General features: G+C 40.1%; 1 protein-coding gene across 2 annotated transcripts in view; it reads left to right on the top strand.

Annotated features, from left to right (window-relative positions):
* Positions 1-16,028, top strand: part of KALRN (kalirin RhoGEF kinase) — a 637,223-nt gene that overhangs the window by 515,138 nt on the left and 106,057 nt on the right. For both annotated transcript variants that reach the window (XM_073305148.2, XM_073305146.2), the window contains exons 16-17: positions 8,902-9,021; positions 13,866-14,084. In XM_073305148.2, the coding sequence (XP_073161249.1) occupies positions 8,902-9,021; positions 13,866-14,084 (339 nt within the window). The remainder of the gene's footprint in view (positions 1-8,901; positions 9,022-13,865; positions 14,085-16,028) is intronic.

Here is a 16,028-nt window from a genome sequence, read left to right on the forward strand (position 1 = left end):
AAATATCCCAGTTTTTCATTTCATCAGTGAAAATGTTTGCTGTTTTTGTTTTTTTTTAAATAATTACGAATGTTTGTTCATAACATTACTTTAGGGAGTAAAAGATGCTCTATGTTTACCAGGAAAAAAAGAGTTCAGTGGAACAAGGGTTCAGTGTTTGGAGTGCAGAGAAAAGTCAAATGAATATAGACTCTATCAAAGCTGTTCTTTTGCAACAAGTGAATGTTTGCACTTGTTCAATGTTTCATGAGAAACTGGTTCAGAACATTACATTACCGGCAAAAATCCTTCACTCTGAGAAATATGTACTTGGGGCTGCTGAGTCAGAAGCTGGCATTTGCGACATTAGTGCATGTTAAAAAAAAAAAGTGCACTTTTGTATGAGTTGTTTGCACCTTCAAAAATGTCAACAGAAAAGTCTCCTAGTTTTTAATTTTGAAAATATAGTCACCTGGCATTTCGGTGGCGGTATAAAGTGTGTGGAATTTATAAAGTGCTTTGGAACCCTTCTGAATGGAAGGCTCTATATTTTAATAATATCTTTGTTTATAAAGTGTCTTTCTTTCTATAATTATTTCAAATATTTCACACACTATATTTACAACAAGCATTTCACTTACTGCAATGTAGCCAATTCTGAAATGAAACCCGGTGGCTATTTAATAGCGCACAGCAGCACTGGTTTAGAACATAGAGTACCAGACCCAACAGAAATTCTAGAAATATATGTTGTTATTATTGGGCCCAGTCCAAATCCCAGTAAAGTAAATGTGAGTCTTTCTCTTAACTTTAGAAAGGGGTTGGATCAGGCCCATTATTATAGCATTGTTTTTTGAGAAATACAGTGATGGCTGCACTCTGGATAACTAAAGCTGTGGGTCTCAGAAGCAAGGATTGGTTAATTTCATTCACAGGCTTGTGTCTTAGAATATTCTACAAAGCAGACATTTAAAAATGTAAGTGATAAGACTGAACTGTCTAACTCCTGCAAGAGGAACACAAATAGCTGCTTTGAATTAGTGTTTCCTTAACAGTATTTGAACCGTCAAAGCCTTCATTACTCTATAACCTTCAGCAACCCTATGGCTAAGAATCATTGTATTTGTTCAGCTGAATACTAAAAAACCTATTCCTTATTAACCTGTCAATTATTGTAGCTAGTTTCCCCTGAAAAGAGCCAAATTGAAATATATCTGTGCCCTATCATAAGGTGGCTGTATTTGGTTTCCTGGGGATGAGTCATATTCATAACCACTTAGTGAAATTGGAAAATATATTGATTTTGGCGTGTTGTTCATCGCTGGTCTGGTCCAAATTTCCTTCACTTTTTAGAGCACTTAAGACAATGAATGGTCTCCATCTCATTACCAAATTGCACTTGCTCTTGAGAGTCAATTGAGATTTGGTTGCCACAGACACCTACTGTAGCTCTGGTAAAATTGTGCTGAAACAGCAAACTAGGCTGAGTTCTGAAACATGTACATATGTTTGCATTTTAACATAATGGCTCATGTAAATCCAAAGTCCGTTTCCTGTCTGTATCTATTTAAGTCTCATTTAGGAAAGGTTTCTGCATTAAATCACATGCTTCATAGGTTTGAATGCTAAGAGGATACATGTTTGGAGCCATTTAAGTGGACCATCTCAAAGTGTGATGCTCTGTGACCTGAGACAGAGTGGAAATAATACAGATCACTGGTTCACAAAATCTTTCATATTAAGGAAGAGAGCTTCTCAAGGACATGTCCCCTCTCCCCCCACAACTCACCCTCCCAGCCTCTCCTTCCCTGTTGTAACTATAGAACTTGGAAGGCTTATGCAGCAATAATAGCAGGATAATATTAAGGAGATGAGATTAAAAGAAATTCCCTTTAATGCAATGCTGGCAGCTGTTTGGCTTTCCATTCCTGTTCCCCTTTTTTATATTTGTGCATTTATTTCCTTTCACTAGGTATAAGACTTTACTTTTCTTAGTACCCAATGTACCCAATCTCCCCTCACTGCCCCAGTGTTCTCGACTCTCCAGCTCATGTTGCTGGTTAGTTCTTCCCTCCTGTGTGCCTTCTAACCCACCAGCTTTGGTGTCCACTTCAAAGATTTGATGACAATTGAGTGTAACCCAAAGGACTACATGAAGCAACCAGTCTTGACTTTTTTCAGTTTAATAGAATTAAAAGGCCTTTGGAAACCTGAAAAGAGACTTGAGCTGGGCTATAACTATCAGGAGGTGTCCTTGCTTGGAGACTGGCAGATGCTTCCCTGATATACTAAAAGAAACTCCTCAGATCACCTGCAAGGGAATCACCTGCAAAATAAAGATTCTTGTACATTAATTTCTTTACTCATTGGTGGAGTTTCAAGTTGGAAGTCTGAGGAGAATTTGGCCTTCATGTTTAATTACAGTAGGACACAGAAACAGTGAAACTCTGCTTATAGCCAATTGGAACAGAAGTCGATGATTGTTTCAGTGCATTGTAATTACAATCCTGGTGAAACTTCTGCTTACAGTGAAATCATTCTGCAGGGGAGAGATGGCTTTGCTCTAAGAGGGTTCCACTGTTATTGCTTTTCAGTCATAAGGAAAATGATTGGGCCTCTTTGGAGAGACTTGGGGTGGGTGCAGTTATTTAATTCCAGAAATATTTAATTTCCACTTCAACAAAATTGATAAAATCTGTAATTTGTAGGAAATGTCTGTTTAAAGGCCATTGCTTAGTGTTAGCCTGCACATTCCCAGATAATAACGAGTCTATAAATATAGGAGAGTGATCGGAGAATTGTCTTGGGGCTATATTAGAAGCATCTATACAAAATTTTAATTAAAAGAATATTAAGCACCATGTAAATCTGAGTCAATTTGTGAACAGGTCTTGTAAACCAGATAAAAAATATGTAAATGTTCACCTCCAAACATTTCCCAGTCCTAATTACAACTCATATACACAGAGAAAAAGGCTCTTTGTGATTGGTTTTTGCCCTGGCTGTGGTGGGTACTCAAGGAAGCTTTTGATATGCAAATGAAAGTTCTGCTTCCTAGAGGTACACAAAAAATAAATATTAGTGCTGGAAAAATTACTTGTAAAAAAAGTTTAGACAGTCTAAGCTGAGAACAGTACATTTCTATAAGCAATGATGAGCATTTGTGAATATGTTTGTGCCATCAGAGTTCTCAGCAAACATTATAGAGTAGGTTTGTGGCTAACTCTGCATGGTTGCTCACTGGGCCTTGGAGGAAGGGTGCAAGGAGCCTTTCCCTGCTTTGCGCTCGTGAGCACAGTTAGCTCCTGGAGTATATGGAGCAGGAGATCCTAGCACCACTGGCAGTTCTAGAAACTCCAGCTGAGCTGAACTACCATGGGGTGAAGGGAATCCCTCTTGCACCCTGTTAAAGAAGAGTTTATACTATGCTATCACTTCTGCAGCCATTATGGATGGTAGATTGTGAAACCAGGTGGACTAGGTGGTGGGGTTGGATCATGAGAAACTGATAAACTACAGGGAAGTGAAAGAGATGGTAGAGAAGAGAAGCTGAGAGGTACCAGGCCTGCCAGAGGAGGTAGAAGGTAGCACTGGGGAAAAGGCCCTAAAAAGAAGGACCAGGAGATGCTGGGCATTCAAAGGAAGGAGCAAATGAAGCAAGAAAAGCAGATGCCATCAAAGTTCTGGTTTGAATGTTGCTGCCCTTTGATCCAAGAGTGCCTCCAGCTTTCAGTTTACGGGCAATGTTGGTACAAATGGGATAAAGCAGACCAGACCGAGGGCATTTGACTGGGCCTCACTTTCCTTTTGGACCTGCAGATGGAATGGGCATGTGATAGATTCTAATGTGCTTCTGTACACAGTATGAGTATTGATGGAAGAAAGGAAATGAGAAAAGGTGGGCTATGATAAGCAGGACTTTAGTAATACACCAAGTAGCAAGGTTAATCACTACTAGAAGATTACTGTCGCATTTTTTATAGCTTAAATGTTCTTCCCTTTGATACTGATTAACACAGTTATCCTGTGTGCAAGTTTTGCTTACAAACAACTTCACTAAAGAGTACTTGTACAAAGCTTTGGAAAGGAGAAAAATGAGGATGCTTAGGTGAAGATGATTAACTCTAAATTGGAAACATACATAATTATTGAACAGGCTTCAAAACAAAGGATTTGTCATTCCTGTTCAGACCATCAGTTCTCATATCCTTCCCGAAGCAATCCATACTTGGTGCTTCAGAGAAAGGCTAAGCCCTGCCCTTTCCCCCAGCCAATGCTAGGCAGCTGGTCATACAACACTGTACATAGGGATAAAAATGTCCTTCCTAACTTTCTAGTCACCTGGAACCCTGTGTCATCAGATGTGATTTCCCTTCTTAGCTCTAATAACTACTGCAAATGTTACAGTACATCAAAAATTATTCAGCATCACAATTAGGAGTGGTGATGACAAGGCTACTCATTACACTACTTACAAACTCAGAAATTCTTGCTGAAGCTTTCTGACTGGAAATATAAGGATACACAAATCTGAACTGAAAAATGAAGGTAGTGAGTACAGGATGGAAGGTTTTACATTGCTGGTAAACTTCCAACAAGCTGTGTGTTTTTATAGTGCATATAAAGTGAGCTCTGATTTATAGCCTGACTTAGATGCTTAGAATAATTTCTTGTAATCATTATTACTGAGTTGTTTATTTTAGTTGTTTGTTTAACTTGAGCAACATAAAAGACAGTTGTATTTGTGAGAAGTTGGTGCAGCAGAAAAAATATTGATTTCCAAGTAGTTGGCATTTAGACATAGGCAATTAATTTAGCTGGTATTGATCAGTTGTGCTAAAAGTAGACACTCGACCATGAGGGCGATGGCTGTTATTGTTTTTAAACAAATGGACACAGCAAAAAAGTATGTTAAAATACTATCAACAGGAGGGAAGCCGAAAGGACCAGTGAGGCACTGAGTTAAAGCACTAGTGCTTTGATCCTGCAAACATTTACATATGTGCTTCTCTTTAAAAACATGACTTGTAAACATTTGCAGGATCAGTGTCTAGCTTTGAATCTCTGAAGACTAGATAATACATTTTCAGAGCTGCATGAAGTTTTAGTTTCCACTGAAATTAAGGAGAGCCATAGGATCCACAGATCAGAGGATGATTAGAATGTGCAGTATACAGCTGACCTTTCTGTCTCCTCTTCCTGCTTCCCAAATCTTCCTTACCCAGATATCAGAGGAAAGTAGAGTGCAGACTAGTGTTGCTACTAGATGGTAGAGTAGCACTAGTGTGTTACTACTAGATGTCAGTGAATACTGCAAAACATCTGTGAATATTCAACTTGCAATTTTTATCAAATCCATTTTGCTCATGGAAATGGTTTTCACAAGTGATTGAGTTTTACTGATTTATATTAATGAATATTTGCACTTTAAGTACTTGTGCATTCTTCTAATTAGGGAGCAGAAATGATGCCTTTTGGCTTACCTGACCAATCAGAACAGACTCAGGTTCACAAAATAGCTGAGTGGAAGAGCCTGCCCTAAGCCATGTAGGTACACACCTGGCTTTCATCAATATTGTTAGTACCTCAGTTTCATGAGAAGAAAATTTAACCAAAAATTTTGGTAAAAGTGTCACTGAATGAAGCCAACAGACTGCAGGGAATGAAGAATCAAGGCTGAAATGCCATGCCCAACCCCGCTAACTACTTCTAGTTGCAGCACATATAATATGTGTGCTCACCTGCTTTCAGACAGTGAGATAAAAGGCAGAGTGACAGATGTACCACTTACGTTTCCAGTGTTTATTGGGCTAGATCAGGCATTTGTCATTTTTGTAAAGTAGGTTTTTTCAGAGCCATTGTGTAAACATAACGTGATTGACAAGACGGAAGAACAGAACTCTGCTTTAAGATGCAAATTATTGATTTCATTGGGTCAAGGTGGCTGTTGCACAGAGAGATCAAGTACAGGGAGGATATCTCATTACCACAGATGTTAGAAAATAAGTCCTATTATGTCATCCAGTCCATTGCCCTGTGTTTACAGCCAACCTGACTTTTAAGGCTGAGGTTTCTGAAGCTGGATGTAGAGAGACAAATTCCTAAAATAATTCTGCATCTAAATCTAATATTTTAGAAAATTTCAGCTTAAAGGTTTGATAAATGAAGGCTGCTTCCTAAAATTCCCTGTGACATTCTGATCACTTTTTTGAAAGAATGATTATGCTCAGCTACTGCTTTTCTAAAAGAAAATACTCCTGTTTTTAAAAAAAAATCACAAAGGCATAGGTCAGCCAACAGTTCAGCAAAAACGTGAAAGTGTTTGCTGGGTTATGCTGTTGTCACTTCATATCTTGTCCAGCTATGGTGATCCTTTAGTTAATTCCTTCCTAAAAGAGACAGAGTATCAACTCTTGGTACAGTGTAGTTGGTCATACATGGGCTTACTGGTCTGGGGGATTATACAAAATCGTAGACAAAAAGATGGTTGTGTGGTAATCCCATTCCTTTTTCTCAGAAACACTGTTGTGTTTCCCACGGCAACAGTAGCATCTGCTGTTGAAAGAGAGAGAGCTGATAGATCAAGACTGCCCTACTGCTGACTTGAGCAGAATGTTATTTTCTACAAATTAGGGTCAGCTACATGTGTAGACTGGTTCCCTTTTTTCCTCCTAGGGACAACTAATTTCCTTATCCCAGAGGGAGGCAAATGGCTGTGAGGAGGGTGGTGTATGATGTAGGGAGGAGGAAAAATTGTTCCTTTAAGGCACTTGAATGAATCACTGTGGGGGGGGAAGAGGGACAAAAGATAAATTGCTATCTAGAATGGTAAACCAAAGTTATTGAATTTCAAAGCTGTATAGATCTTGAGCTACATTTGTGAAAGTGATTGGGCAGTAAGGATTTCCCGTGCATTTGTGAACTGGATGTAACAATTTGCAAAATAAGGCTGGATTTCTTGCAATAATTTGCAGCTACATTAACAGAAAATAGGACTAAGACTTGTAGGCAAATTCATCCAGGAACTTACATGTGCAGTTTGAGTGATTATTTTTGGACAAAGTGTTTTAAAATAGCAGAATGCGTTTCCACTGGTTTTTAAAAAAATGTTCTGGTAAATCTGTCATACATATATATACAGCCGAATTCTGCCACCCTGACAGTGTGCCTTACTCCAAAAGTAATCTAAGAGCCTGATCCGAAGCCATTGAAGCCAATGGAAAGATACTTTTGACTTCAGTGGTCTTTGATTCAAGCCCTTATTGAAACCTGTGGGACTACTTGCAGAATAGGATACTATTCAACATCAGTAAAGGTAGCAGGATTGGACCCATAATGATCGGGGGGGGGGAATTGTTCACTTACATTTTTGAGAAAATTGATATCCAAGAGAATATCAAGGATATTTGCATTATTCGTAGATAAGTGCAAATATACTTATGGAGCAAGGAGGACAGTTTTGAAAGGCGGGGGGCTAAACTGTACAAGTGCAGAATAAGAATCACAGAGTAAGATTAGAGAATGAAGATGGAAATTGCACTCTGCAAATGTGTAAGAAGAAACAATGCACATTGAAATCAAGAAGAACTGGACCAATTGTTAAGTGCAAATTGAAGGAATACTTCATTGTGCCCCACCTGATTCATGCTAGTCCAAACAAGAAAGATAAAAATGAACAGGACAAGCAAGGATAAATGGAGAACTTTTGGAAGGCTGAATACTATGACAATGAGATCACAGTTCAAGGTGGGATAGCTACAGGTCTAAAAGAGTTCTCTGTCACTAGGGTTACTGTGGATACAGGACACCCTCCTTTTTGAAACAATGTAATCAAGAAGCATCTTTAAACTCTGTGTTTGCTAATATGGATCCCTGCCCAGTGTAAACAGGGATAAACTGTTACAAACCCATGCTATAGAGTAAAGGGGGTTCTTGTCTATAAAATCCATGGGCCCTTGTCTATAAAATCCATGGGCCCTTGTCTATAGAAGAGTTTGTCCACACTGGTCAAGGAATTGTTGGCATACTGCTATCAAGAATGTGTTCAGAGAAGGCTATGGACAATAGTAGAGGTGAGCCTGAGTTCTAGAGCTTCGTCTGTGATCCAGATCAGACCTAACCTTCCTCCAAATTTCTTGGTGTTCACACTGGGGGGAGAGGGATGCTTTGATTAAAACTAGTCAAACTTTCATGTAGAAATGGGCCCATTTTTTGTTTCAGCAAATATGAAGAGAGTTCCTTAGAAGCATCCAAACCGTGAGTCTCCATGAGACCTGACAAACCATCTCTTTCACCTAATCCTGTGCCAGAGGCTTGGTGGTTGAAAAAATACAGTACAGGGCGTGAGAACTCACATTGCTAGCTACTGTGGCTCCTAAAGTCAATGGGCCTGACCCTGATTTCATTTAAAAGTGAGATCAGAATCATGCCCCTGCGCTAAGAACTGTTTTATTTGCTAATAAGATGTAAGTACAACAAAGCAGCTTTTAAGGTGAAAATGTGACCTTTCAAACATAAATATGGACAGGAATTTGAAAAAGCAGTGGAAGAGCCTGTCTAATTTGAACTCTGCTCTATTACCCTTTGCATTTCTGCCCCGTGGCATTTACACAGAGGAATATTCACTTTTGTAATCAAAACTTCAGATGAGACTGGGCACTTCCTTGCTATCTAAATACTCCTGCAATGTCTTATAATTTTTCAAGCAATAACTTCTACAGTGTGACCTTTTGTCTCTTTGACAATTAATATTATTTATGTAATGAAGTCAGTCCTTATCCCAGGATTTATCTACTACCGATTGACTTGCACTCAGACCATGTTAAGCAAAATACATTTCTTCAGGTGGGCTGAATCACTAGATTATGTGACTGCATGGACAATCAGATCTAGATAACCTTTCAACATATCCTTTCTGTACAGGTGCTCGGCTGGATTCGGAATGGGGAATCAATGCTCAATGCCAGCCTAGTCAATGCAAGCTCCCTTTCAGAAGCTGAGCAGCTCCAGCGAGAACATGAGCAATTCCAACTGGCCATAGAGGTAACACCAATGGGAACATTTTGCTTCTCTTTCGCAGATAAACAGTATAGATGGGGCTGTCTCTCAGGCATACATCAAACCATTGTTTGCTTGAAGAAAAAGAAAAAATAATCTTTGAAAAGGCAATTTATCACTAACCTCATACGGTAGGAGGAGCTTAACAGTGACATAAATTATTTCTCATCAATAGCTAGTCCTTTTGCTGTCAGATGTAAACAGTGGCATTCATGAAAACTCCAGACACACACATCCTGGTCATTCCCTTGCTAACGTTATGACCCAATCAACATTCTTGGAAGTGAACTTGAAATAAGAAAAGTTCACAAAGTCAGTTTCTTTCTGAGAACAAGATTCGTAGATTATTTCCAGGACCCACCATTATGAATATATTCATCACTGAATATTAAAGCACCCTCTCAGATGAAATCTCTGTCTGACGTAATTTTGCTGTTTTGGAATGAACAGGGGAAGTTCAGGAAAGAAGAGCTCTCCTAAAATATTGTTTTGTCAGAATAGAGAAGTAAAGTTTGTCCTAACTGTTGTCTAAATTGTGGTTTTGCCACAAGCCCTTTCCATGGTACAGCACAGAGTTATACTGCCCTGGTTTGGAGATTTATATAATATGTTTTTATAGCTGTAGCTCACGAAAGCTTGTGCTCTAATAAATTTGTTAGTCTCTAAGGTGCCACAAGTACTCCTGTTCTTCTTTCAACACTGTAGTAGCTCAGCATCTTCCAGTATTGCATTAAGCAATGTGATTACCATCTGTCACTGCATTTGATATTACGCCGGTGACATACTAAGAGATGTATTTCCTTCTCCCATTCACGCTGATTAAGGAGTGTCTAGTCCCTTAGCTTATTACTCTAATGGTTACAATTTTCATGGGTAAAGGAACATTCTGTCTTTCCTCAGGTCTCCTCCTGTAATCAAAATGTGTTAAAAACAAAAAACAAAAAAAAAACTAGCTAACGTCAAACTTGCAATTGCCATGAAAATAACATCTCCATAGGGGGAGATTTGGGAGAGTACTTTGCTTAATAGAAACTGTATTAAATACTCCTGTAAACTTTAAGGAAACTGACATATGTTATCAGTGTTGCTAGTTGGTTTAGGGGTTATAATCTCTGCAAATAACCAATTTTGATCCAATTCTACTAGGATTAAGGAAAGAGTAGCTCTTCACTGATGTTGCTCCCTGCGGGAAAAGCAAAAGTTTAGTATCTGGGGTAGAGGGAGGGTGGAAATTATGTATCAGCTGGTTGGCATTGAATTGTGCTGACTAAATCTTAGCAGCACTAGGCAGACAGCACTGTGGGGAAGGATACACACTGTCTGTGTATCACAGCTTGCTACCACTGGGGAGATACTTGTATTCAGCAGGAAATGCGAGCCACATAGGGAGAAAAGGATTATAACATTGTAGGGGAAGAAAGTTTGCAAAGGAGAAAACACTAAATTAAATATTAATAGTGTTTAAAGCTCAACATGTGAGAGATATCTGCAAAGCACATAGGGCAGAGACAGGCCTCTAAAGGATTTCTAAATGTTGCATTCATTTTCATTTAAAATTCTTTAAAGTTTATTTAAAATAAGCATTACTACCCTACCAGCAGTAAAACAGCTGGATATTAAATTAAACCAGTTGTTCTTGAACATCTTCCTAAATATTTCTGCCAATTATTCATCCTTTTTGCTAATAGTTTTCTCTACATTGCATTATTCAACAGTTTATTACCAGAGGTTTTCAAGCTCCTTTCCTGGTTCAGGGATTAGATCATAAATGTTTCAAGTGTGAATTTGGCATTAACAGTTAAAAACGAAACAAAGACTAGATGTGTCTTTAGGAGACGTGGGTTTCCTTACAGAAGGTTAAAAATAAAATCAAAATATTGAGTTAAACAGTACCCCCTCCGTGCAGCCACACCAGATGAGGGGGGAAGGACTGAGGGGTGGTCTTCCTGTTGGCAGCCTGCATAAGGGCTGCCCTTGCACTCAGGGGTGTGCAGAGTCTGCTACTCTGTTGCTCCCCCTGGGAGTAATAGCTATGAAAAAGGATGAAGAATGTGTGGATTCATGATTATGTCCCTCCTACACCCTGATCCTCATACATCCCTAAAAGCCTTAAATTACTGTAGTAAATTACTCCTCTAGTCAGCACAGCCAGAGGACTCCAGGAGGTACCCTTGTCTCCTGGCATTCCCCGAGGGTGATGTGACTGCAACTCCCCTTACAGTAACATATTTGACATGTTTCAGAGTAACAGCCGTGTTAGTCTGTCTTTGCAAAAAGAACAGGAGTACTTGTGGCACCTTAGAGACTAACCAATTTATTTGAGCATGAGCTTTCGTGAGCTACAGCTCACTTAGAATCATAGAATATCAGGGTTGGAAGGGACCTCAGAAGGTCATCTAGTCCAACCCCCTGCTCAAAGCAGGACCAATCCCCATTTGCCCCATATCCCTAAATGGCCTCCTCAAGGGTTGAACTTACAACCCTGGGTTTAGCAGGCCAAAGCTCAAACCACTGAGCTATTCATCGGATGCATACCATGGAAACTGCAGCAGACTTTATATACACACAGAGACCATGAAACAATACCTCCTCCCACCCCACTGTCCTGCTGGTAATAGCTTATCTAAAGTGATCATCAAGTTGGGTCATTTCCAGCACAAATCCAGGTTTTCTCACCCTCCGCGCCCCCCCCCCCAAACTCACTCTCCTGCTGGTAATACCCCATCCAAAGTGACCACTCTCTTCACAATGTGTATGATAATCACGGTGGGCCATTTCCTGCACAAATCCAGGTTCTCTCACCCCCTCACCCCCCTCCAAAAACCACACGCACAAACTCACTCTCCTGCTGGTAATAGCTTATCCAAAGTGACCACTCTCCCTACAATGTGCATGATAATCAAGGTGGGCCATTTCCAGCACAAATCCAGGTTTTCTCACCCTCCGACCCCCATACACACACAAACTCACTCTCCTGCTGGTAATAGCTCATCCAAAGTGACCACTCTCCCTACAATGTGCATGGTAATCAAGGTGGGCCATGTCCAGCACAAATCCAGGCTTTCTCACCCGCCCCCCTCCTCCCCCCGGAAACACACACACACACACAAACTCAACTCTCCTGCTGGCAATAGCTCATCCAAACTGACCACTGTGTGTGTATAATGTCTTCTGCAGTTTCCACGGTATGCATCCGATGAAGTGAGCTGTAGCTCACGAAAGCTCATGCTCAAATATTTGACATGAAATATTATTGTGGCATATTAGATGGTACAAGGCATGGGGAGTCAAGATCACTAAACTTTTTAAAATCCAGGGGGCTCAAATTCTGTTATGAATTATGAATAGGGCTTCTGATTTTAGGTTTTAACAGATAAACAGCAATAAAACACTCCCAACAAAAAAGAAATGAAACCAGTATTTATCCAATAAACACTGGAAATGGGTACTTGTATCTATGGGCAAGTGTACACGGAGCAGTGATACAGATTATAGGCATGTGATTTCTAAAGCGCACAAATACGTTGTGCATGAATTGGTCTGGTGTGCACTAGAGGTTCCCCAGTGCTCTTTAACATAGTGCTCTTTGAAACTGTATTATGTTAAAGTGCACTAGGAAACATTACAAAGGGATTACTCACTACAGTACATTCTACTGCAGTGGTTCTCAAACTGCGTTGGACCCCAAAGTGGGTCACGACCCCGTTTTAACGAGGTTGCCAGGGCTGGCTTAGACTTGCTGGGGTCGAAGCTAAAGCCCAAGCCCGAGGGTTTCAGCCCTGGTTGGTGGGGCTCAGGTTACAGGCCCCCTGCCTGGGGCTGAAGCCATTGGGCTTTGGCTTTGCCCCTCGCCTTGGGGTGGCGGGGCTTGGGTGGGCTCAGGCTTCGGTCCCCATTCCTGGGCCCTGTGATAATTTTTATTGTCAGAAGGGGGTCGTAGTGCAATGAAATTTGAGAACCCCTGTGCTACTGTAACGAGTAACATATATAATATACGTTATATAGCTATATGTTATATAGTATGTACCAAATGAGTAACATATATAATATACATTATATAGTATGTACCAAAACCCTAATTGTTGGACATCTACATAAAACTCAAACATTGCTAAAAATAAACCCTTAAAAATGAAATTAATAACCCCCCAAAAAGAAGCCCTTATTATGAAATAAAACTATTATTATTAATAATAAATTTTGAATGGCCATTTACAGAGATTAAAAGAGATAATGGTCCCTTTAAGGCACCTTCATATTTTCCAGAATTGATGGGTTGGAATATTAGGGCCTGATCCCACAGACACCTGGGCCAAGTGAATATCTTTTCTCACATGAATAATCCCTTTTACGTTAATGGAAATACTCATGTGAGTAAAGTTATGAGTTTAAATGTTTCAGGATTGGACCCTTAGTTTGCTAACTGTTATAGATTTGCTGGTTGCTTTCGTCCTTTGCTCCAGAGTGGGGAGAATTAGGCACTGTGTGGAGGCCAGATATAGCTCCTGATTGCCATTAGCTGAATTTTGGGTTCCAAAAAGTATGTAATTCCATCAGGATTCCTAGGTTACTGCCATAGTGGCAGTAGCTAATCTATGGCATTTACCCATTTATCCGCCAGTGCTTGCTGCTCTCCAGCTCTAACAACGTGTTGTGTACTTGTGTCAATAAAGTGCACCAAAGTGCTTTATAAAAAATAACTGTTAATTCTAGAAAATTATCTGAAAATGTTTCACTCTCTCGCCTCTCCATGCTCACACCTCACTTCATCTCTTTACCATACACCTGGCACATCTGTACAAACCTCTTTTTCTTCCCCTCATACACAGTCCCTCTTTCATGCCACTTCCTTACAGAAGACACACCAGAGTGCTCTGCAGGTACAGCAGAAGGCTGAAGTGTTGCTACAGGCTGGGCACTATGATGCTGATGCCATCCGGGAGTGTGCTGAAAAGGTGGCATTACATTGGCAACAGCTGATGTTGAAGATGGAGGACAGGCTCAAGCTGGTCAATGCGTCAGTTGCTTTCTATAAAACCTCTGAGCAGGTGAGCTGAACAATGTTGTCCTAGCATATACTCTAACATAGCTGGTTCCCAACCTAAACAGGAAAGATCTTGATTATACCAACTAGTGGCATCTGCCTCCTAGTCACTTGGTTACTCTCTAATCTGCAGAGAACCTTGACTGGCTCCCAGTCCCCTTTCACAATTGCAGGGCATGGTAGCTTTGTGGGGCATAGCACAGAGTTTCAGCTTTAGGGTTCTTCTACCTTATCTTGAGCAGTCCCCAGGTGTGGATGGAGAGTCTGGAGTATCGGGCACAAAACCCAGAAGTAGAGCTGGTCAAAATTGTTGCATCTGAAAGGATTTTTGATAAATGTCACTTTGAACTATCTGAAAACTTTTGTGCCCCCCCATTCTTCTTTTCATTAAAATGATATGAAAAATATTTAGTTTGAGTTTTTTCTCTCCCCTTTCCCCAGGGGGAAAAAGGGAAAGAGAAAGGGGGTGAAGGAGGGAAAGAGCCTGAAACCACAATATTTTTGTTTAGAATTTAGATTAATGTTTTTCTTTTATTTCAAACATTTTTTAAAAGGGCTCTGTTAGTTTGTTTCTTTCCTTTGAAATTGCTCCCGCTTAACATTTACAGTTGTTGACGAGCCCTAGCCAGAAGTATCAATGCTAGTTAGGCATCCTGATACCAAAAAAAAAAAAAAAAAAAAAAGAAGGAAATAAATGATGGAGTGGCCACTCCTAACCCAGTAGTACAGGGCAAGGTAATGTAGACCGCACTAAGAATCATATATCAGCTCTACCTTGCCTTGTTCTAGGAGTCTATATATTGCAAAGTGCATTCGAACTGGCTTCTGGTATGGTTGGATTAGTCCATCCCTTGCATAAACAAGTGCAATTCTTATTGAGATCAATGGGAATTAGGTCTGCTTACCCCGGGCTTCTCATATGGATGCTCAGATGGCATTTCTTGGTTTAACTTAGCACAATCGTGCAGTTTGTGTTGGCGTGCACATTGCATGTCTTTGGGTTGGGTATACAAAAGGAAACAGTGATTTACATTGATGCCTGCAGAATTACTCACATGCAGTTAGTTCATGCAGTTGAGAGTGCCAGACAGGCCCTGTCAGGACCAGCCACATTGCCCTGCAATGGGTGTAGTTGATTTGATGGTAGCACAGTTTCTTGTCCATTATGGAAAGAGATTTTTCTAACCCCCCTTGTTACAAACTACCCCTTGGCTAGTCTCCAACATGGTTTGTTAAATGCATTTGTAACCATGTTCAATGTAAATGCAAAACCTTGTTACATGTGTCTTTGGCTGGCAAGACTTTTGAACACGGTTACTATCCTTAGTATACATAGGGTTGAAAAGAACTACTGCTGCTAAAGGTATCTGAGGGGAAAAAAACTCACTGAGGGATAAATGGGTGCCTTATGCAGTGAGAAGCGCTGGTCAAAATATATGTAGTTTATTTGTCAAATCTAGACCCTTTTTCCACTGGTGGGTTGTTGATGAGTATATTGCCATGTCCAGCTCATTGGTTGCTTTTATTCAGTGAATGTTTAGTGTAAAGATAGTTCAGCTCACAAACTGTTCTCTGCAAGTAATTGTTCATCAACAATCAGGCTATTTGATTGGTCATCTAGGTCACATGGTGTTTCTGTTCCATGATTAGATGACAATAATTTTTATACACAGGAGGATAGCCTGAAAAGGTAACTGGGGCTTTGATACTCTCAGAAAGGGAGTGGGGAAAACTGTAGGGAGCAGCTGTGGGAGAGAAGCTAGGGCTAAGGAATTGTAAGAAATGTTTGTACTTTTCCATAACTCTGTTCCACCGCAGCTGTTCTGGCTGCCCCTATACTCCCCTGATTTAAAGTTATCCAAGTTCTTTCCTGACTGTGTTTACGACAGACTTCATGCTAATTTTTCCTCATCATGGTAACAGAGTAATGACATTTGCATATATGAGG

This window comes from Lepidochelys kempii, chromosome 11 (assembly GCF_965140285.1).
Source record: "Lepidochelys kempii isolate rLepKem1 chromosome 11, rLepKem1.hap1, whole genome shotgun sequence".
Taxonomy (NCBI): Eukaryota; Metazoa; Chordata; order Testudines; family Cheloniidae; genus Lepidochelys; species Lepidochelys kempii.